Raw genomic sequence first — 24,985 nt, forward strand, 5'->3', positions numbered from 1 at the left:
CAATTATATTATATTTTTTTCAACCTTATAAAAAACATGTGTGCGAGAACAGACTGGTCTGAACTCGTCCCGTGGCTTTTTTACTCTCGGTACGACCATTAAAGAAGAATTGATTGTTTGATGACTGTCATTGACTGTGCAATGCAAGTTTGCTGGCGAAATAAGACTGAGACACTAATTTACTTAAAAGATGAGAAAAATCTAGGCTTAAATTATGTTTCTTATAAAAACGTAGTTCATATTAATTCACAAAGAGCGTTAAATTTGAATAAAAATACAGGCTGTTAAACTTACCATACTTGACACAATATATTGCCATTGATAAAACTGTTTATTCATACTTTGGTAAATCATCACATCTTAAAATGCCAAACTGCCTTATGATGGTTTCCGTATTTCACTAAATCCATTTTAACTCTGGCGAATACGGAAATATACACGTTCTGTGTAGTGTATTCTCCGTATCGTAAATAGTGCGAATATTTAAGTTACTCTACTTAGGTGGTATATGTTATCTCGACCAATAGATTAGTTTTTAATTTACATATTGGTAAAAAGAATACGATCTAGCTAGCTAAACGTGTGCGCAAATGCGTCAAACTTTTCATCAAACTCCATCAAAGTAGCGAGTTTTCATCAAACAAAATGGGTTCCTCAAACCGAGTTTTGCTGTTTGATGGCTGTTTGACGCATTTGAGTTCAATTTCATCAAACAGTCATTTTTAATAACCGCGATGAGTGCAAAAAACAACAACAGTGGAGGGTCTACTACAGAGAAATACGCTCTACTACACTCTACTACAAGCTACTACACTCTACTACAAGCTACTACGCTCTACTACAGGCTACTACACTCTACTACAGAAAAATACATTCAACTACGCTCTACTACAGGCTACTACACTCTACTACAAGCTACTACAGGCTACTACACTCTACTACAGAGAAATACGCTCTACTACGCTCTACTACACGCTGCTACACTCTACTACAAGCTACTACACTCTACTACAGGCTACTAAATGCTACTACAGATGCTACTACAGGCTACTACGCTCTACTACAAAGAAATACGTTCTACTACGGCCTGCTACAGAAAATAACGTACTGCTACACATCGCTACGAAAAATTACGCTTTGCTACATTGTATTACAAGGAAAGAAAGGGCTTGCTACACTCGACAACAGACATTGATGAGCCTGTTCTGCCCGGATAATGAACATTGGCCTGATTAAGTACGGCAGCTTGCACCGGTTAAGAACAGGGCAGAAAATACATAATCAGGGCAACATAATCAGGACAGGCCGGCTTATTACTCAAAAAATATTATTTGGCACTTATAAAAGGGACATATAGTCAGGGCAGGCCAGTTTATATACGACAGTGTAATATTATTTCTCATTTATTATAGAACGAACATAATCGGGGCAGGCCGACTTATGACACAGTCAAATATTATTTGAGACTTATAGAACGAACGTAATCGGGGCCGACCGGCTTATGTATGGCATTTTTCTATTATTTCTTACTTTTTATAAAACGCACATAATCGGGGAAGGCCGGCTTACGTATGACAGTCAAATATTATTCCAGACTTATAGAACAAATATAATCGGGGCCGACCGCTTTTATTTTTTTTTTTTTTTTTTTTTTTTTTTTTTTTTTGACATTTATTCGGGTTCCATTATACAATGGTTCTTATCCCTATAATAACATAATAATAACAACAATAAGAATAAAAAGTTTAGAACAAAAATGATACAAGAAGCATGGAGATCTAGGTTTCAATAAGAGTTGTAGATTTAGGTTTTGTTAAATGGTTGTTGATAGATTAAATAGAGGAAAAGCATAGGCTATAGTTGTATATCGGCGGAAGGTCTCCTTCGACTCTGAAAGACTTCGTATACTATATATATATATATAAAAAAAAAAAAAAAAAAAAAAAAAAAAAAAAAATTCTATAATATAAAACCCAAGCATAGGAAGTGGAGGTGGAGGCTCAGAGATTATCATATGGTTCGATATGTCTAAACGAGATTTGGAAATAAGAAAATCTTGGTAACTTGGTGGAGGTTGAAAAATATGGAAACTCGGACCCGCGCTTGATAGAGTTGGTTTAGCAGAAATTGATAAGGAAATGCTTATACAATCGGAGAACCTAGCCTTCCCTTGCTAAGGCAATGGCGATTGATTTATCTAAAAAATATTTTTTCGTTTGACTGTAAAATGTTGAAATTGAATCTAGGTTACGTATATTTTTTGGCAAATCATTAAAAACTTTAGACACTTGGTTGTTGAAAGTGCCATTTTCACCAGGTTCAATCATTATTCCATTATAAATAGATCGGAGAGTCCTTTTGAACTTGAGCTTTTTCATAGACAAGTAGTCCGGCCACTTTTCATCGTTTAAAGCTTTGAAACCTGCGATCGAGAGGTCCAATTCACAACGTTGCTCAACAAGAAGCCAACCCAAACTTGTCACATCTTTCAGGGTGCAGTAGCGACGGAGAACGTACCCGGCTGCACACGACTGTACACGTTGGATGCGCTTTTTCAAGTATTGCGGAATTTGAGCGTACACGGTATTGCAATAACTCAGTTTGGAGAGGACAAGAGATTCCGCGAGTGTTTTCCGAACTCTATACGGGGTGAATCTCTTGAACCTTTTTATCGTTTGTAAATTTGCGTAAGCTGACTTTGTTGCATAATTCACTTGAGGTAACCAGGAGAGGTTTTCGTCCATTTGGATACCGAGTATCTTGACATACAGTTCTTGTCTTACTGATCGGCCTTCTGAACGTAGGAGGTAGGATCGATCTGATGGCAGTGATCTGGGTTTTCGAATAACCATCATTTGTAATTTGTCGCTGTTGAAAATCAGACCATTATCTCTCGACCAGTTGCATAGTGATGTTAGGTCTAGTTCAATTGCCTTGATGGATTCGAAAAGGTTTTGTTTGGGACATGATTTGCAAAGGGTCGTATCATCAGCATATTGGATGGAGGGTGTTTGGATTTCATTTGGTAGGTCGGCAACGTATATGTTGAATAAAATCGGGCCAAGGATACTTCCTTGCGGCACTCCGAAGAAAATATTTTTGGTTTGGGATTTTCGGTCATCGACCTGTACATATTGTTTTCTGTTCGACAGATAACTGACGATAAGTGAAATAATTGATTGTCCAAATCCTAATCGGCTCAGTTTGCGTACCAATATTGAATGGTCGATGGTATCGAACGCTTTATAATCGATCATTACTGCGATGGTTATGTCATTTTTGTTCATTGCTTTTACAATATCGTCACGCAGTTTCAAGAGAAGAGTGGTGGTGGAATGTCCTTTTCGGAATCCTGATTGTGTCGTGTTGTATACTTTGGATTCGACGAAGGTTAGTATTTGGTTCAAGATTACTCTCTCGAAGATCTTTGATAGGATTGGTAAGATGGAGACTGGACGGAAGTCTTTTGCCACTGTTGGATTCGCAACTTTTGGAATTGGACAGACGCGTGCCAGTTTCCATAGATCAGGGAATGATCTTGTGGTGATGCAACTGTTTATGATGTGAACAAGTGGGGACGTGATGTAGTCATGGACTGGCTTCAGGAATTTGACAGGGATGTTATCATGGCCGCTCGAGCAGTCACTCCGAAGATTTCGAATGATCTTGTTTACCTCTTCATAGGTTGTTTCGTGCATTTGTAGTAACTGTTCGGTATCAAGTGGTAGTGCAGATATGAGCTGTTTGGGATTCAAGGGAACGTTTTCTTTCTCGCAAAGACGAGATGCGAGTGTGGTATAGTGATCATTCAGTTTATCAGGATCAAACTTTATTCTAGCGGTTGGTGGTTTGAGAATCCTGTGGATAGTTTTCCATACTTCCTTAGGATTACTCGATGATAACGATTTTAGAATGAATTTTGACTTGACTTTTCTGATAAGCTTTTTGTGGTTGTTTCGGAGCTTAACGTATTCACTGTTGTCTCTAGATTTGGTTTTTCTTATCTCTTCGAGAGCATTTTTGGAGTTGTTGATTATAGGGTCTTGCATCCAGGGAGCAGGAGGTCTTGTGAATCTGGTACGTTTCAATGGAGCGTGTCGTGATAAACATTCAGTAATCAGATGGTTTAGCATTGATACTTTGTCGTTCGGATCGTCTACTACGTAAACGATGTTAAACGGTAGTTGCGAAAAGTCAGTAATGTAGTCATTTAGCGAAAAACGTTTTTCATCGCGAATGACTTTGTATCTTGGTTCGAACCGCTGTTTGCGAATGTTTATAATGACGTAACCGAGGTCATGATCACTTATTTCGTCGGTTTTGATGACGTTCTGGTGGATGATTTTCTCAGGTAGGTTCGTCGAGATATGGTCGATTAAGGTCTTATCTTTTCTTGTTGGTTTTGTAACATGCTGCGATAAGTCAAACGTATTCAAAATGTTCATATATGTTTCTTGACTGACCGATTTAGTGAGAAGGTCGATATTAAAGTCACCACAAATGACGATTGGACCGTGCCATTTTGCGTAAACTTGACTCAGGAGATGTTCAAATTTGTCACACCATTCTCTTTTCTCGCCTTCTTTGGAGCTTGGTTGGTATATGCATCCGACGAGATAGTGAGAGTTTTTGTTCTTAGCTTTGACTTCAACCCAGAATTGTTCGATGGAAGGATCAATTTTCGGAATATCAGTTCGTTCTTTAAAGGTTATTGATTCTTTTAAGTATATTCCTACACCTCCACCCTTACTTCCTCGATGGTTACCTTTGAATACATAGTCTGGGATTTGAACATATTTTTCTTGAGTTTTGTTTTGGAGCCATGTTTCTGTTACGCAGACGATATCGAAATTGTAGTCTTCAATCATTTGTTTGAATTCGGTGAGAGATGAAAGAAGACTTTGTGTGTTGATGGTCGCTATTGATGTGTGATTTTTATATCATTCGTCATCACTTCTGACAAGCGAATAGCCCTTGTGGCAAAGTTGTTGTTGCTCTCAAATGAAACGAAATTTCGCGGCAAATACTAAATTTTGGGATTCGCAAGTTTAATAACTTTTCACCAAACTTAATTCCCGCAAAAAGAATAATTTAGGTTCCGTGAAATTTAGTTACTTCAAAGTATATTATGCTGAAATGTATTTACTACAAGATTACTAAGAATTACGTCGAGACTTTTTTCTTCCGCCATCTCTAGTTTTTAGGGGTGTTCTATTTTCCAGAGAATGTTTAATTCACAAAAGTTCGAAGAAAATGCCAATCACAGCCTGCCTGGCCAGCCATTATATCAGCGTTCATAATCCGGTCACCACTACATAACCAGTGCAAAAAAAAAACATAATCGGATCATGTGTACATAATCCGGCTGTCCCGGTTGTAAACAGGCCGTTTTCGCAATCTGGGCAGAACAAGCCTCACTACAATGTGCTTTATGGAGAATAGCACATATTCAGGAAGTAATACGTGGACGACTTACCGAAAAATTAGAAGTAATTAATTATCATGGCGGCTTTGCAGCGGTGTGGTGCACTGATGGCCTTTTTTATGACAGCTACAAGATTCTTATGTTTTTTTTGTTTAATATCCTTATTAATGCTTTCCGAATGCATGGCTCTGTATGAAGATCAAGTGGGTTTGTTTGACTGGAGACAACAATATGTTGGTAATTCAAAAGAAGTTTATTTTGAGCAAACTCCGCATAGCAGTACCACAAGTAAACGTGTGTTTCTCTCAACAGAATCGAACGTTTTGGCAGCATTAAATGCAAGAACTGGTCAAATAGTATGGCGACAAGTTTTTGAAAGAAAAGATAACATAATAAACACTCTACTTCATAACTCAAATTTATTAATTACACTATCTGGGAATGGGAGAGTAGTTCGCTCATGGGATCCAAACAAAGGACATCTTCTTTGGGAAAGCACTTCCTCAAACTATGTAGATTACCAAGATAAAAAATATGGAAACTTGGAAAATATGTTGAAAAATCATCAAGCAGTTTTATTAGATGACGATGGTGGGTTGTTAGTTTCAACAAATAAAGGTGCCAAGTTGATTTCTCAATCTGATGGCTCTGAAATTTGGGACTATCAAGTTAAGGACAATGGTGTCCATTTGTTTGGAGTAACAAAAGTTAACAATCGAGCCATTGCATTTGGTGTCAAAGAAAAAAGTGATTTGATTTTTGTAAACTTCATCCATTTAGACATTGAAAGTGGGAAGGTTTTAAATGATGTTGTTATTGCGGCCCCATGGATTTTACAGAATGATATAACGTGCACACTTTTGTCATCTAAATTTTTTATGTGCTTGAACCCAGCAATATCTTCAGTAATAGTAAAAAACTTTGCTGATGAAAGCAAAACAGTATTTGTCAGTATGCCCTTGGCATTATTAAATGTTGATAGAACCGAAATATTTGACAAATCCTTTATATCATCAATGTCTCGTTCTTGTGAATACAATGAGTTCTACATTCATATTAATGATAACAATAACATTCTGGCACATATTAATCCAGATGATAGCCAAATAAGTTTAATAAATTACCTCCGTAAACCAGGATTCTTTTCCTTGACTTATTTATCTAATAAAAAATACATAATTGAAATATCAAGAGCAACCGATTTAAATTCAAAGCAAGAAAATCTTCAGATTTTGTTTTTTGATTCTGAAAATTTGAAGTCTCCAATAAAAAGCCTTGAAACAAATATGCCTTACGACAAACAGCTTTATCAGGGTTCGCCATCTGCTTGCTCCGTATTTATGTACTCAAAGAAAAATGACATTAGTTACAGAATTTTGTTAATTACTGAAGATCACTCAATATCACTGATTCAAAACATCGATGGCAAAGATGGCAAAACCCTATGGACGAGAAATGAAGCATTATCTCGGGTCTCCTCAGTGAAAATGGTTGAATTACCACCATCTACATCAGCATCAAAATTAGAATTGTTACACGCTGAGTTCGCTGTTGTTCCAAATAGTAAGTTTATTCCTTACCAAATTATTTTTTAAGTTAGGCAAATTTTAATGTCTTTTAAATCATGTGCTATTTATGGTCAATTTGCACCACTTAACTTATTGTCTGGTATTTGTGTTTGTCTTTTGTATATATATGTTTACAGATTTTCATGTTATAAAAATATACATATAAATTTAAAATTAGGAAAAAGTAGTAAGGTTACAATTGACACACGGTAAGCTATAAACAAAATAGAGTTTATATTATGACAACTGATCCGGTTTCTTTGCTTTCTGCCATACATTGTAGCAATGTTTTTATAAAAAATCTAGCAATTGATTATTTGTTTATTAAATTTATTTAATCTGACAAATTTCTTTTGAAAAATTAATTTCTAAGTTGACTTCAGGGTAATAGCCAAAGGCATTTTAAACACTAAAGAATACTAAGGCATGTGAAGTTCTTATATAAGCATTATGGGTAATAATAATAATAACAATAAAAAAAATTTGAGAATATAATTTAACAGACTTATTTTAAAGCATTCAATTTTACTTCACTTAACACTGAAATTAAAGTTCAAATTAAATACCTTTATATTCTTCATTGAAAACGTGATTTACTTATGCATCAAATAATGCATCTTCGTACCAGCAAAAGTGTTCCTTGATATGTATGTTCATATGTAAAGTTTACCTTGTTCCTGTCTGTTCTTATAGGTAGCTTACTAACAATGTTTATTAATCGTGTAAAATCTCAAATCCGGCAATTGCAAGCGTTTACAGATAGTTTACGCAAAAGGCAACGTAACCTTGATCCAAATTCAGACTATGCTGATGATGAAAGTACAACAGTCTTAAAGCGTGACCAATTCAACATTATCAAAATGATGCTTCTTATGACTGAAGGAAGGAAGATGTTCGCTTTAAACTCTCAAAGTAAGCTCAATTCTGGAAATAAGGTTCATTTTTTGGAAACTTTAATTTATGGTTGATTGAAAAATAGCGTATGTGATACACAAATTAGTTCTGCAAAAAATATAATTTACAGTCTTCTCAATCACAAATGAGTCCCCCCCCCCCAAAAAAAAAAAAAATTTCCATTTAAAACCCATATTGTGTGCAAGATACCCCTGTATAATTTGTATTAGTGTATATTTGCCATTTGGATGGGCTGCTGTTGTTTTCTAGATGGAAATGTTGTTTGGAGCAGTTTTATGGGTGGCATCAAGAAAGATGCGAAATCAGAAGTGACTGTTTTTGAGCAAAGAACAACTGCTCACTTTCCTTTACCCCCACAGTGTGTATTGGTAGCACCATACAATGAACACTTAGTTAAAAAGCAGAATCTACAACCAAACGAATACACTGCATTATATTCGTTTAACCCATTAACCGGAGAAGGACTGGCTAAACCAGATGTCATACAACAATACAGGGTTCTACAAATAGCTGAACTTCCATTTTTAGGTAAGACGTATTTTCTGTTTACTATATATATATATTATCAAAATTAATTTCTTTCTAATGTAATCAGTTTTAAAGCCTTCATTTTTGTTGAAAGTTTGTTCATCGTTATTGTATAATTTTAAATGAAAATGCAGGATGTGAATATGTGGGTATTTTGCAAATAAAATGAGTTTCCTACCCCTTCTTCTATTTATGGAAGTTGTATTGACCTTAAAAAGATGTTTCTGACTTGATTACCTTGCTTGATGACGACGAAACTCTGGCTCGACTGGAAAAAAGGCAAACTTAATATTTTTTAAATAAGAGAGTATTTTATACAAGTATAATGTAACAATATCACTGGTAAATCTTAAAAGCACTTGATGATGAAAGAACTAATATGGGCAACCTAGTTGCTATAAATTATTTTGTTTTCTAGATGAAAAATTCCTAAAAGTAATTGGTATTGTCGACACAAACTATCATTTTCATATCTACCCTGAGACGCCAGACACCCTGGCAAAACTTAAACTACATCTCAATTCTATATACATCTACATATTCAATCAAAGAACGCACTCGTTCAAAGGTTTTAAAGTCAATTTTGTTTCGTCGAGATTCGAACTGTATGAAGTATGGTCAGTCAATGTTCCATCTGATCAAGTCTTGTTAACAATGAAGACGAAACGAAGCGATGAAGTTATCAACTCAGTTGGTCGGGTGTTAGGTGATCACACTGTGTTGTACAAATACCTTAATCCTAATCTGGTGGCGTTTATGACAATGCAGGGTGATGGTGTAAAGAGAAGCATATTTGTGTATATCGTGGATGCTGTTACAGGTATGAATAAAATCTCTATAATAATAGCTGTATTCTGATTAAAATGATTACCCCACAGCTTTATTTTAAGACCCTTCCCCTGCAGAGTATTTTAGCTACTTTAACAGGGGGAAGAAATACATGAAATGCTTATGCAGGAAGTTATGCACGACAGGTGAAAATCTGAAAACGAGTCATGGGCTACCGACTAGTTTTATTATCTACCCGTTTTTTAAATTGGCTGCCTAATTGCTATTTTGTGCTAAAGATGGTCGAAATTGCAATGCCAGATAAGTCAGTTAAATCTTCCTAAATGCTCAAAAATTAGTGACTAGTTTTTATTTTAACTTTACTGTACACTAAATAATAAACTATAAACATAAATTGAAACAATCAACAAGGAAATACACTATTAGCATTTAATCTACAATGATATGAAGCCATCTAGAAAGCCTAAAGTGTATAGCATTTTTAAATAATTTTTTTGTAAGCTTCTGTTATTATTGCTTCTGGAAGATTTGATGAAAAGGAGAAAGTTTTACTTATGAACTTTTGTAAGAATAGGTAGAAAGAACTTTGTATACGTCTTGAAATGCTTTCTTACAAAAACGGAAGTTACTAAAGTGTTTCTATTTAAATTCTGGAGTTGGTTTTCAGAAAATTGTGTTCATGTATACTGGAAACAAATTCTTTGTATACAGAGGGTATAAATTTTGTTAATTAATCTTTGTACTTACGCTGCAAGTTGCAGAACCATTATACTTAATCATGGTAATTTTACGTTTTTAGGTCATGTTTTGTACCATGCACGACACAAGGGAGTTGACACGCCAGTTGATTTAATACTGTCCGAACATTGGTTGGTCTATCTCTACTACAACACAAAAGGACGAAGAATCGAGATTTCCGTGGCAGAGTTTTACGAAGGCTATGAAGAGAAAAATCAGTATGTATTTTTATTCACAAATTTTATCTGTAGAAGTAGCCAGTCTTAAGTGTATGTTATTTTTGTTCGATAAGTGTTTATCGGTATGGAGAAGCCCAAAGTTAGACTTGCGAGTAGGCGCAACTTTTCAAAAAGTCCACCTTCTATCCTAGAAATATCTATGTATGTAAGGAATTCTAGTTGTGTGTTTATGTTTTAATTCACTGTTTCTTCGTAGCACTGCGTTCTCATCTCTTGATCCAGTCGACACTCCGATGGTGCTATCACAAGGTTACTTACTACCGGTCAGCGGTGTTCGTGCGGTCACATCAACGGCAACCGAACGTGGGATAACGAATAAAAACATACTACTGGGCTTGGACAACGGCTTTGTGTATTCCATACCAAAGAATTTCTTGGATCCACGGAGGAGTTTTAAACCGACGCAGATGCTGCAAGAGGAAGGTGTGCCACCTTACATGCCGGAGTTACCGGTGATGCCGCAAGGTTATATTAATTACAACCAAACAGGTTAGTGTAGCTGTCTTCCAGATTTCGGTTCCCACCTTTTCACAGTTGAGAAAAATAAAATACCCTTATTTTATCCAACTTAAGTTATCTGTACAACTGGTTGCACTGTACTAATCATCTTAAAACCAATTTAGAAGACATAACTTCAATATTAAAACTTTTTTACCAAAAATACCCACTGCTGTGGGCTGTCAAACGTGTTTGTTATTGTTTTCTTCAGTTTCAGCGCAGTAGCCTCCGCGCAGAAACTGCGGCATTGTCTTTTGAAACTACTACTTCGTGTATTCCTACATATCACATAACTGTAAAACCTGTATTCCCACCGCAAATGCTCTAGAAGCAACATTAAACTTTATAAGAAAAAAACTTGTCTTTCATTTTGCTACGTATTTTCGCGATTAACTTACTATTTGTTGTTTTCGAGAAATCCGTGTTTAGGAAAACTTTGTACTACGGTATATGCGAGGGCTTAACTGTAAACAATTTTAATTCCTCTACTGTTACGCTAGACTTGCTTACCACTGGATCATTTTCCCAAGTTCGTTAATACACGATTTTTTATAATCAACACGAAATTGTGGTTGAGAATCAATATTGCTGTTTAATTACAAATATGGCCGTTGTTTTTTTAAGAACCTCAGAATGCTTATACAATGTTACTTATAAACAAACGTATATCCTCACTCTTTACTCTTTTTTAGTTGCAAACATACGTGGCATCCACACGTCTCCCGCTGGTTTAGAGTCCACATCACTTGTGCTAGTGTATGGCTTGGATTTGTTTTATACCCGAGTTACACCATCGAAAATGTTCGACGTTTTAAAAGAAGACTTCGATTACATATTTATATCTGGTGTGTTGTCAGCCTTAATACTGGCATCTATTATTTGCAACAAGTTAGCTTCAATGAAAGCTTTGAAGATGGCGTGGGGTTAAAATGTTGCTATGGATACGAGAATACATAGTCATAGTGTGGAGGAGAGATTTTTCGTGATGGACAGTTAACCCCCCAATAAACTGTTTTTCCTGAAAAGATATTTGAAAAAATGGATGCTGTGAGAATTTTATTAAAGTTGTAAAAAATATAAAAAGCGAACAGGATTTTTTTTTATGTTACTATGTGTGTATCTCTACAATTTTTTTATTATTAATACTACCTGTTGTACCTAGAGTGGGTTAAATTTCGCGTGCACTAATTTTTGCGAACGTAATATCGCGCTTAGCGTGAATTTGATTTCACAAACAATACAACAACAACTTGGACGGCAATTGATAGACCGAGGGTTAAGCAAAGCTGGCTTTGCTACAGCATTCCCGCTCAACTTCGTCACATAGAATACGAATCATACAGAGAAGTTTTCACTCAAATGCCTTGATAACAGCAGCTGACGGGAGGGTCCGTCCCACTATGACACGCCTAACAATCCCTGGAGACGAGGATGTGAGAAAAAGTTTCCTCAGGCCGCATACTCATGCACATATAATTTTACGTAATCTCCCTTTACGTGACGTTTTGTTCACATGTTACGTAAGTTTTGGTCCACATATACTAACTCACGTAAATTTTGTTTCGGTCCATTCAACATGGCAGCGATCAACAAATTTCATGTTTTATCAACTGATTTTGTTTTAAGACGGGGACGTCGCCGTCGTCAAAAACAGAATGACTTACCATCTTTTAAATCGAGTTTATTCGCAACTAATGCACCTGTTTTGCATAGCTAAGAAAGGGTTACTACATTAAATTTTAGGAGCTAATCTTTACGGGAAGTGATTTTCGTAATAGAACATAATTTTCGGTTTGTTTTATTCGCGATTTACGATCTGATGGAAACCACAAATTTGAAGGTTTTTAACACGTATTATGCCTAACAATGGTGTGGTTTTCCAGTATGAATTTAGTATATAGGATATATTTATTTAAATTTTCGCGAACTGTGTCGAATATCGCGATAACATATTTTCGCCAATTGTTGCCCTGGAATATTTTGCGGGCATCAAATTTCGCCAAATAGATGAAAAAGTTAAATTCGCGTAAAAGTCTTCCGCAAAAATGATTCACCTTAAGGTTAGGTATAAACTTTCTCTAAACAATTTTTTTTCCAACAGAAAAGTTATAGCATTAATTAAGATTGGCATTTTAAATTTAACATCTGACACAAGCCAGCAACAGTATGAGTCATAATATTCGTGACAGTTTAACACAAATACTCTCGTACAATAATGCATATTTTTTTGCATAATAAATTTTACTTCAACACTGACGTCACATTATTTTCGATGCTGTTGCAACATTTTACACCATGTATCACTTTCAAAAACACATGATGAAAACTGGTAACAGCTAAATAATATTAAAAAACTCGTGACATCAACATTTTGAATGAAAACTAGAAATTATTAATCACCATAGCTTTAATGCTTGTCACCATTTTGCGCCTGCCTCGTATTAATACCAGTTAAAATTTCGTGGAGGGTTAAATTGATTTGCGTTAATTTACATTTTGCAATTCATAAACTTAAAAGAATATTTTAAAATAATCATGACGCAACTAAAGTTAACCTCAACCGTATGAGTCAGTGAATATATGTATGTAATCTGTGGTTTAGTTACATGTTACTATAGTTAAAGATGTATAAATACGGAGTAGGGTAAAATTTTTTTCAGTTTTTGTTGAGTGAAGAAAGAATAAGAATTTTTACCTTGATTTGTATCGTCATAATATTTATCGCTATGTTTGGAAAGACGTTTATGTTTGGGTTTTTGGTTTTGGTTTGTTTGTTATTAATCGGTAAAACAGAAAGTGAGCAAATTGTAAGTAACGCATTCTTTCTCCTTCCCCATCTCCGCATCCTTCCTTTCCTCCTTCTCCTTTTCCTTTTCCTTTTCCATCGCCCTCCTTCTTGTCGCCGTTGTTGTTAGTTGTTGTTATTTGTTATCGTGGTTGTCGTGGTTGTTAGTCGTTGTTGCCGTTGTAGTCGTTGTTGTTGGTTGTTGTCGTTATCGTCTTTGTTGTTAGTTGTTGTGGTTGTCGTTGTTGTTTTTAGTTGTTGTCGTTGCCGTTGTTGTTAGTTGTTATCATTGTCGTCGTTCTTGTGGTCGTTGTTGTTAGTTGTTGTTGTTGCCGTTGTTGTTGTTGTTATTGTTAGTTGTTATTTTGATTTTATTCTTAAGATTTTTTTTATCACATATTATTTTTAGGACCGAAAATGCGTCCAGTTTGTCCGTGGATGTAAATCATGGGGTGATGGTTTTGACAGATACAATTGCTGCACTCAATGCGAGAAAAATGATGTTGAATGCTTTGAAAAATGTCCAATTTGTGAAAAATGATGCGACTACATTCATTTTTGTTTGTTTGTTTGTTTCTTTGATTATTGTATTTAGCAAGGCGTTTTTACTTTATTCTGTTTATGGATAACCCTGGTAATAAAAATTCTAAACTTACCAACTTATTATTTATGTATATTTATTAATCTTTTACCAAACACCATCTCAAATTTGCTGTCAGTTTGCCAGAACGGTAAAAAATACTCAAATTATTTTCCACCTTTTACGGTCTGAAGACGTGTTTGTCATCGCAAGTCAAACTTTTATTTACGAGTTATCGAGTTATTGAGCACTCCAGATTAGTTTTAACTGAAACGAGGCAAGCTCTGTCTCAAGTAAGAAGCGAAAAGCAACAGTCCACTACTGTCAAAATTTCAGATATAGAAGAACCAGAGAAAGTTGATTAGATTAGATTTATTTGAAATTAATGGGTTTTCATAATTCACAAAATTGAAATAAATACGGGGACTATCTGCGACAGCGTTAGCCAATAACTTTTTGTGACAACCCGTCTTATAAAAGCGCGCCAAGATATGATTCCAAAAAAAAAGAAAGCAACGACGCAGGGGAAAGAAATCATAACAAATATGGCTACTTTTAAAACTGCTTTTACGAACTTACTGTGACGATGGCATTGACACTGAGACTTTTATTCATTTGCATGATTTAAATAAATCAAAGAATTGTTATCTTCCTCAACCTCGTTCCCAGGGCATTTCGCCTTGTTGATATTGTTTTGGCGACTCCGTAATAACGGCTCAGGGGCCACAAGACCCTGGGGGAGATTAGATCTACCTTAGAAATTTGACTCAGACATCCTAACTTACGAGGAATGTAAAGAAGAGTTTCGATTCTGTAAAAGTGATGTGTATACATTATACCAACCTGCGCTAAGATGCTGAGGTCGAGCTTGATATTATACGGGACACTTTACGTTCCCAAACAAATGCACTGTCGTTATAACGGTGTAAAGTATCTGGGATAGAAGCTTTTGTTGCTGTTGGGGAAAAGTGACACGCGATCACGAGATATAGCGAAAAAAAATTATTTCACCCGAGATAATGGGCTGATTTTTCGGATGATTTTTTTTTACTATTAAACACTCTAAATAAATTCGTTTAGAACTGAAGTAGGATAAATAGTGAGTGGTATTTTGGAAAAAGTGCTGACATCAGCAAAAGCTTATTGCTATAATATTGCGAAATATATTAATTCATGCATATAACTTCACATCAAAAATAAACACGAGATGTTTTATTCATGACATTTTTATTTCAACGGATATTTTGTCTTATTACATTATAAACGTTATAGTAATCTCACAAGTTTATATCTCTTATAATTTACAACGAACTACATAACACACCCAGGACGTATAAAACAATACTTAACAAAACATATAACACATAAAGGCAAACCCAAGGGTATATACACTCGAAGTCTATATAGACCGTTGGTGAGGATAACGCGGACCGCTCTATTTACTTTTGTTGTATAAAATTGTTCCCTTTTTGACATAAAGTAACTTAAATAAGTAAGTCTAATATGTTTGAAAAAGCATCCGGGTTAAGGCTAGAATTCTTAACATTGATACCGGAGGCAAAGTGAAAAGCGCTAGCGGCTCTGACAACACCTAAAGAAATAAAACTTATCACAATAAAAGGTATTTCGTATAGAAGGCCAACCCTAAATACGCCTTGTTAAACCCTTGTTAAAAAACCATCACATACAAGCCCATTTAACATCTTACGTTAGAAGGTCGGTGAAACTGATGAGAATGGACACACAGATGTGCCATGATAATTAGTCGGTGGCCTGTGGATAAATCCACAGGTTCGCCCGTCCTTTATATATCGCATTTCGTGTTTCCTTACTACGATATATTTTTTGCGCACAAACAGGCAAAATACGGCTACAAGTATGGGGAAGATTCACCTGTACAGCATTGTAATCATCCCATGAAGTTTTGATATTTGTTTAACCCTATTCGGTCCAGGGGTGGGGGGGGATTCCGCCACCCCCCCCCCCCTCCCCTTGACGGTTTTTTTTCAATAACTCTTTATTGCTATATTATATGGCTATGAAACTTACTGAGTTTCAATATTTATCTATTAGACACCTGCATGCCAAATGTTTAAAAATCTCTATGAAATCCTTGCTATAGGTGTACTATCTGTACTATAGGTGTGCCAAGTTTGATTCAATTTGAACAACCCTATAAAAAGTTATTGAGGGGGCGGATTCCCCCCCCCCCCCCCCCCCCCGATTATAGTATGTTCGAAAAATCCCGGACCGAATAGGGTTAAATTGGAACAAAGTGAAGCTATTACTTCTATTAGGAAGATTTAATGCAGTTTAAAAATGGAATACTCACTGTAAAATTAAGTAAATACGACAATTCCTCATTGCAAAAGTTTTATTTACTAATTGATGGCCCGTGGATAAATCCATAGGTTTACTCGTCCTATATTTGCCGCATTTCGTGTGTCTCCCTACTGTGGTTACCATTTTGCGTGACAGACTGATTTATACGGGTATTATAGTATATATTCACAAAATCAAGATTATAATAATCCATTTAGATTTTCAGAGTACATTTCAGATTACATAAAAAGAATAAAAGTAAAGATAACAAGAACTAAAAAGTCTAAAAAAACAACAAAATAAGATTATTTAGCAACAAAATTCCATAACGTCAATTTTTCTCAGTTCATCTTCTCATTTCTTGCATCCAGCTTATTTAAATATATCGGCGTCCTCAGTTCTTGCAGCTCGTTTATTTCCAAGCACACAATGTCTCATACAAGAAGGAAAAGGGTGTGCGTGACACCAACAGATGCAATACTTCTTTCTACCTTCTTCAAACTTGGCAGCATCCACCTGTCGGACACGTTGACTATAGGTCAGGCCACAACATGTTTTCACATATGTGTATTCTCCATAGTGCCGAAGACAACAAAGTTTTTGACTTCCTTTAAATTGATCACAACTGATTGCTCCAACATCCTAAAAATTCACAATATATGTTGTGTACCAATCAATAACAACAACAGCAACAACAACAACAACAAAAAACAGCAACAACAAGGACACAACAAAAACAAAAACAACAAAAACAACAAAATCAGCAACAACAACAACATCAACAAAATCAACAACAACAACAACAAAAACAACAACAACATCATCAACAACAACAACAACAATATCAACAAGAGCAACAAAATCAACAACAAAAACAACAATAACAACAACAAAAACCACAACAACAACAACAACAACAGCAGCAACCTACCTTTTCTTCTTTTGCTGCACACACTGACAAACATACCATAAAAAACAAAATCACTTTCGCAGCAATCATTTTAGTGATACAGTTAGAGCAGCTGTTTTTCTACTTACTATATCTTCTGCTAGATGTACAAGCAGTAAAACAAAATTTTAATGCCTTTTTTATATACTTATACTATGATCAGTTGTCAGGGTGTGGTCACATCTTGATTGAAATGTATTAGTAATTATTGGTTTGTTATGACTTTTGAAACCTAAAATCTATAATAAAGAAAATCACTTTCGGCTTGTCTGAGATTCACTGCTAATAGCGTGTTTAATTTCTGGAAAAAAAATTTGGCTTAAAAACGGTGATTTCTTATTCCTAAGAAAGCTTTTACTTATTTCCTTCTTCAGTTAATGTTATTTTAACATTTTTGCCTTCAGCGCTGAAGATGGGGAGTAATAAATGCACTGCAACAGACTTCTTTGCAAACCATTACACCATTTTGTCACATGTCAGATACAAATAAGGAGTTATTAAAAAACCTGCCTTTTCTTTTTTCCTGCCTTAATTGAAATAAAAATACAGGCTGCCCACTTATAGTTTTGAATTGCTGTGTCAAGCTGCTACCTGTGCACATTCTCAGAGTAATCACAAAAAATTGGAATCAGAGATGCTTCCAAGAATTCTGTGGCTAGTTAGAAAGCTAATTATTTTGAATTTTAACCAACTACAATCGTGGACAAAAAAAACTAAGCCAGGTTTTTACTCATTATCCAAATATGGACAAAAGAGTTAAATAGTCAATACTCTGCAGCCGGCAGGCTGCAAAGTCGTTACTTTTGCACACAAGCAGGCCAGGCAGAGAGTGTTAAAAGGCTGCTAGTCACATTCTTTAGCACGCCCGCACACCGACATAATTCACGTCGAAGACCACGAAGGCCCTAAAATTCGTGATTAATGGCCTTGCTGGCGTCAGCAACAAATAGCACTTTTTAAGAATTTCGTATTTACCAAATAACCTAAAATCCGAAGTCCTAAGTCCACTGTGAACATTGACAAGTGAAGTCCACTCTGAACATTGACAAATTCAAGATGTGTGAATATAATATAGAATGAGCCTACGCAATTACTTGTGGTGGCGAACTTCGAAATTCGTTGTCTTGTCCCAACATATTGTGACCACGATTGTAGCTAGCTAGGATAATTCTAGAACATAAAAAGAAAGTACCTCCTGGTCTTTCGAAGGTAGCTAAAAGCCACAAAATATATATTTAAGATTTGTATAGATATGGTAAAGATCCAACTTAAATTTAAAATATATATTTATATAGAGATAAAAACAAAGAAGTATAAAAGAAGTGTGCGCCAAAGCTAACACATGCTTATGTTTGTATATATGTTAGTTATTTTTGGCTTGGCATGTTTTGATGTTTTGATTAAATTACGGAAAACGCCTTAAAGAAACGCCTTATAGCTAAAATATTCGGTGATTAATCATTATTGCATATCTTACCATTTAAAAGGTGTACTTTAACATGACTCATCAATATTGAGTAATATGTCATTTGAGTTGGTAAATTGGTGAAAATTTATGAACGGGCGAACCCGTGGATTTTTCCAAAGAAGTTTGTTATTTAATACCCGCCCAGATATTCTGTGTCACACGAGCCGATTTTTTGTTAAGAATACACGAAATTTTTTTTGTCAAAATAGCAAATGTGATATATTGAATGATGATTTTACACTGGCCAATGACTACATGATATTGATTTTGTGATGTATTGATTTTCTGATTGCAAGTTAATCCTAGATAAAACGAGAACAAGAAAAAAGCAAGCCCGGAATTACTAATGCTTTAATTAACGTATGATCACACCCTGGCAGTTCATTCTTGATAGAAATATATAAAATAAGATGCATGAGAACTCACTTGTATTTTACAGCTTGTACAGCTACCAAGAAGATATAACGACTAGAAAAAAAAACTTTGTTTATAACTGTATCACTACAATGATTCCTGCTAAAGTAATTTTGTTTTGTATGGTATGTTTATTAGTATGCGCAGCAAAGGAAAAAAAGGTAGGTTTTTGTTGATGTTGTTGTTGTTGTTGTTTTTGTTGCCTTGTTGTTGACTCTGTTGTTGTGGTTTTTGTTGTTATTGTTGTTTTTGCTGTTGTTGTAATGGTTTTTGTTGCGTTGGTTTTTGTTGTTGCTTTTGTTGTTGTTTTTGTTGATTTTGTTGTTGTTTTTGTTGGTTTGTTATTATCTTACTTTTCACCAGATTCATTTTAATTTTTAGTGCAATATATCTCTTTATTGCGAGCCAATTGAGTGTGAAGATCTACGCGATTGTTGCTATTCTTGTGAAGGAGATATCGAATGCGTAGTTAAAAAATGTAAGCCGTGTTCAAATAAGTTGGATGCAAGTAACGAAAATGGAGCATGGAACATGTGAAGTCGTTTGATTTTGTGGTGCAACAGTTTCTAATTATCCATGTTTTGTTTACCATTTCACTATCTATGTTAAATTAAAATACTCTATGAAACACAAATTTTGTTTTTATCTTGTTGTTTGGTTAACTTCAATACAATGTTACTAACGTGTTGGTGACAGCAATTTTAGATTTTTATTTATAAAACTAGTACGGTGGCTACACTTACCGAACTTAAACGCAACAATAACTGTGTGAACTTGGCCTGAAGAAAATCATTGTCAGTGAAGGGAGATTAACCTGTGAGTTAAACAAGAGTACAGGTATGCGAACTTTATTGATTTCATAGGTTGCAAGGAATAAACATAATCTACTTGAAATGCAAATTATGAATGGTAATATCTTAAAATCACAGAAGGCCTGCAATAAGTTTATCTAGATAACATCCACACCTTTTTAACAAAAGTCAATAATTTTAAGATTTTGAAAAAAAGAATTTTAGGAAACAAAACGCTTATCATGAGAAGTATTAGAAGCACTTTCTCTCTTTTGAAGAAGTAAACAGTGAGAGATGTTGCAAGAAATGAAACCGCGGGTTGTCGGCTAATCTCTATAATAAAAGCCGTATTCCGTCTGTCTTTCTCTGCGCGGACCCCCGCTGAGTTAGAAAATGATGTTACGGAAACACGAATATCAAATGCGATATATTTTTATCCACTTTGTTGCGACGGGTAAATTTAAAGGAGGGGCGAACCCGTGGATTTTTCCACGGGCAACGACTAGTCTTTTTAATAATAGCCGTATTCCGTCTCTGTCTGTCCGAAAGTCACGTCCTGTTACGGAAGCACGAAATGCGATATATAAAGGACGGGCGACCCCGTGGAAAAATGACCGATTAGTCTATATTACAATACTCGTATACGTCTGTATGTCACGCAAAATGGCAACTGCTGTAGCGAAACGCACGATATGCGGTAAAAAAAGGACGGGCGAATCTGTGGAATTATCCAGGGGCCACCAACTAGTCTTTTAAATAGAAGAAAGAAAAATGAGAATGAGGTTAGACATACAAAGCACAGGGTGGCACTTAAAGGCGTTTTCAGTATGTAGTATTGGTATTCGTTGTATACAACGCAACATCAAAAGACGTGACAATTCAAGTAATATTAATATGTCTCCATTTATTATTGGTCACACCCTGACAGTTCATTCTTGATACAAACATATAAGGTAAGATGAATATAAACTCACTTGTATTTAACACCTTGTATAGCAACTAGAATAGGTATCAAACGTATGTGGGTATCAATGTCGTCAAAATTAACCATTTGTCACATTTCTTTATATAATTTCCATTTACTATGGTATTAATTCTTGCTAGACTTATCGAGAAGTTTCATGCAAACAAAAACATCAATGACAACATTGGGTCGTTTTTGATTTTAATGTATGGTAAAAACTTAAGGATCTGTTTTCTCAAGCAATATGAGCCCTTATCTCATTAAACATGTATTACGTATCCACAATGTTGCCTTTGAAAATGATCAAGGTGAAAAAAAATGTAAAGACATCAATATAATCAAAATTGATATTTCCGTGAAAGAAGATATCTTCTGGTCTGTAATTTAATCCTAGCACGTGTATATCTCCTAAAAAACCTCTCATAATTACCTAGTAACTAAATAAATTATATATATTATATAAATTATATAAATAAATATGTATAAAATTAATATAAGATTAAGCAATACTCTTACAAGAAAGTCAACCGTTTTTAAAATCAAAAAACGTACCCCCGTCCAAATGTCCAATACCCCCGCGAAGCAGAAGATTTTTCTAAAAATATAATTATAGGTTTAGTTTCGTAAATATTTCCATAAGGTAAGCTACAAATGATATAGGAATAATCTTTCTTTTAAATAATCTTTCACATAGTTTATCCCTTAGGTGTTATGAGAAAGCGTGCCAGTTTTAAAGTATATCTGAGTACATGCTAAAAAAGCACACCTAAATTCTAAAGCCAAAGAAATTGGCTAACCAATTAAATTGCAGTAAATAACAATAAAAATAAAAAACAATTGTTTTATATACACTGTTCTCCATAGGTGTAACCAACACCAAGCCGTTTCATATAAACTAGTCATATACAGGTCGACAAACCAAGTGGTACTAATACAATTCCATCCATCCTCGTCCCCAGGGTCTTGTGGTCCCTGAGCCGTTATTTCGGAGTGGGCAACAATTTTCGCCGCTATCAGCTTTATCAACAAGGCAAAATTCTCTGGGAACGAGGTTGAATACCATCATGTTATGCTTACACCTAGTTATTATCGATGCAAAAATAGAAAATAAATGAATATAAGATGCATTGAAATTTTACAACTTGTACAGCTACCAAGAAGATATAGTAACTAAAAAAATAACTTTGTCCATAGCTGTATCACTACAATGGTTGCTGCAATTGTAATTTTGTTTTGTATGGTTTGTTTGCCAGTGTATGCAGTCACAGTGGGAAAGGTAGGTTGTTGTTTATGCTGCTGATATTTTTGTTGTTGTTGTTATTTTTCCCATGCATTCGCTGTACTTATTTATAGATAAAGTTTATGTTGATTTTAGGACATTGCAATAGCCAGTTTTACACAATACTATGTGAAACCGGAAGAGATTTCGTGCTGCGCGAAATGTAGGGGAGGATCTGAATGCAAAAAACATTGACTGCAATGTCGTAGACTAGTTGAAAGAAATACAAAAGCCGCCATGTTTAAAAAAAACAACAAAATGTGATTATTACTATTCTTGTTGTGGAAACTTAAATTGCCTTAAACAAAGTTTACGCGATTTATAAAGTTAAAAAGCAAGAGTTTCTTTGTAAATAATTGTGTTTGTGATTTTTGTGTTTTTAATGTAATCATTATATATATATAAAAAAAATTATCTATTGTTTCCTGAAGTTTTGGAACTTTTTAATTTTAATAAATTGTCGCATGACTGAGTTTTGAATTTTCAGTGAAATAGACATACTTTATCATACCCAACTATAAGAAATATAATGAACCTGTCCTTGTCCTGCTTTATTAACAATTGGAATCCTGCACTGTAATATTGCACAAAATGTTGTTGAGCCAAATTTTATGGCAGAGATGCATTCTGCATGCTACAAAATCTTAAAGCGACCCGCCTGCAAAATTAATGAATGCTTCTCAACGGTCGACTTCAAAGTGAAAATTCACCACAACTTATTTAATCTTTCTATGGATACTAGTCGTTAGCCCGTGGAAGAATCCACGGGTTCGCTCGTCCTTTTTATACTTGCGCAGCTAAGCTATTATTTTGCGTGACAGACGGACAGACGTATACGGGTATTATAATATAGATTTCGAAGATTTTGCGAGCTGCAAAATTGTAATAATGTCGTAAATAAGAGTTACCCAATACACTTCAGTTTACTGCGGATTTCCTCGTTGTTCTCATGTTGTATTTAGATATTCATTTAAGATCTTCCACCTGCAAACTTCCTCGGTTTTAAATGACATATTACATCAATAACTCTTAAAAAAGGTCCAATTCTAAGAGATTTCTAACACTTATGTCCAAAACTGTGTAAGAATCTTAAATTTCCTAATACGTACTAACGGCAGGGTTGCTTTTTTGTTTATTTTGCAACAATGTTGTCAGCTTTACTGTTATATAACCAATATATAATCTATGTATGTTTCTCATTCATAACTTCTTGGTCCTACCAAGAAGTTATGTTACAGTACATGTCAAGGAATGACAAGATGCAATAAATTACAAACAATCATTAATTTTAAAACAAAGCGACGCCAAAAAACATGACAAATCACCTCCATCAATATAATCTAGGAGGAATCCTCCGAGAATTAATCAAACCCTGACAATTTATTAACCCTTGTGGGGCGCCGCGTTATTGAAAAGATTCTTCTTATTTCACTCATCAAATAATCAGCTTCCCAACATTTGAGCACAAGCCCTAAATGGTTCATGTTTAGTACTGCTGTATAGTCCAATTCATTCTCTTCCTAAAAAACACTTGCGGACAACTGACAATCTGTGTATTTTACTGACTTCATGTGTTTTATTATTTTATTACTTATTATTATATTACAGTCCATAAAATGTTGCAAGTATGAGTTTCATCCTAATGAATAAGCTCTTCAACCCTCGTGGTGCTTCGCGTATTTGAAAAGACCCTTCTTATTTCAGTCAACAAATAACAGCTTCCCAATATTTGAGCCACAGGAACTAGATCGTCCATGTATAACACCGCTGAGTAGTCATTCATCCTTTTTCTACAACATTTAGACCACTTTTCATGACAACTTCGCCCTCAGGAGTTATGACGGTCCAACAGTGGGGCTGTTCTTGTCCAATTTTTTCCTGGTCATATCTCAGACCCGTTGTTTAAGGGTTTAATTACAGTATGCGCGGCATTTGATAAAAAAATTTACATTGAAAGTATAAATATACATATTTATATTTGAATTTTACTGGCTCGTTTTGTTTTAATAGTATTTCGTTAAAAATATTTATCCTGAAACGGTAAAAAGTCGAATAAAAATTAATTGTTAGTCTGTAAAAATATTATTCACTTTAAGAAAATTTAATACTTGTCGAGTTTAAAAAAATATGCAAAAAAACTTTACAAATTCTAAATATCAATCTTAACTAAAAATGTGCTAAAAAGGGGAATAAAAAAGCATAAAGTCGGTAAAAATGATTATGCGGTAAAAATGATTATGCGGTAAAAATGATTGGTCACTCAAAAAATTCGGTCAAAATTTGCTCATTATTTGTTTTTTGTACCGATCGTTAAAAGTTTTCAAAACAATGCATATCCATTTTGGCTTAAATGTATTATGTGGTTCTTGTGTATTTTACTGACCTTGTGTAATTTTCGTGTATTTTACTGTCCTATTGTGTTTTTCGTGTATTTTACTGATCTTATGTGTTTTTCGTGTGTTTTACTGACCTTATGTGTTTTTCGTGTGTTTTACTGACCTTATGTGTTTTTCGTGTATTTTACTGTCCAATTGTGCTTTTCGTGTATTTTACTGACATGTGTTTTTCGTGTGTTTTACTGACCTTGTGTGTTTTTCGTGTATTTTACTGACATTATGTGTTTTTCGTGTATTTTACTGACCTTATGTGTTTTTCGTGTATTTTACTGACATTATGTGTTTTTCGTGTATTTTACTGACCTTATGTGTTTTTCGTGTGTTTTACTGACATTAT

At 34.8% G+C, this 24,985-nt stretch overlaps 3 protein-coding genes across 3 annotated transcripts; 2 read left to right on the forward strand and 1 right to left on the reverse strand.

The window, feature by feature from the left end:
* Positions 1–5,476: 5,476 nt before the first annotated feature.
* Positions 5,477–14,148, forward strand: LOC130630539 (ER membrane protein complex subunit 1-like). Its single transcript, XM_057444066.1, has 8 exons — positions 5,477–6,988; positions 7,687–7,905; positions 8,158–8,436; positions 8,855–9,256; positions 10,025–10,181; positions 10,399–10,691; positions 11,393–13,507; positions 13,895–14,148. The coding sequence occupies exons 1-7, from the start codon at positions 5,503–5,505 to the stop codon at positions 11,626–11,628; spliced, it is 3,072 nt and encodes a 1,023-aa protein (XP_057300049.1). The 5' UTR covers positions 5,477–5,502; the 3' UTR covers positions 11,629–13,507; positions 13,895–14,148.
* A 2,387-nt stretch (positions 14,149–16,535) lies between these two features.
* Positions 16,536–17,456, reverse strand: LOC130627593 (uncharacterized). The gene is made up of 2 exons (XM_057441394.1): positions 17,319–17,456; positions 16,536–17,029 (listed from the first exon to the last, which is right to left on the reverse strand). Exons 1-2 carry the CDS (start codon positions 17,385–17,387, stop codon positions 16,760–16,762), a joined length of 339 nt encoding a protein of 112 aa, XP_057297377.1. The 5' UTR covers positions 17,388–17,456; the 3' UTR covers positions 16,536–16,759.
* Positions 17,457–19,087: 1,631 nt separating this feature from the next.
* Positions 19,088–20,566, forward strand: LOC130627610 (uncharacterized). Its single transcript, XM_057441395.1, has 2 exons — positions 19,088–19,379; positions 19,600–20,566. The coding sequence occupies exons 1-2, from the start codon at positions 19,215–19,217 to the stop codon at positions 19,753–19,755; spliced, it is 321 nt and encodes a 106-aa protein (XP_057297378.1). The 5' UTR covers positions 19,088–19,214; the 3' UTR covers positions 19,756–20,566.
* The last annotated feature ends 4,419 nt before the right edge of the window (positions 20,567–24,985 follow it).

This window comes from Hydractinia symbiolongicarpus, chromosome 2, assembly GCF_029227915.1.
Source record: "Hydractinia symbiolongicarpus strain clone_291-10 chromosome 2, HSymV2.1, whole genome shotgun sequence".
Lineage (NCBI taxonomy): Eukaryota > Metazoa > Cnidaria > Hydrozoa > Anthoathecata > Hydractiniidae > Hydractinia > Hydractinia symbiolongicarpus.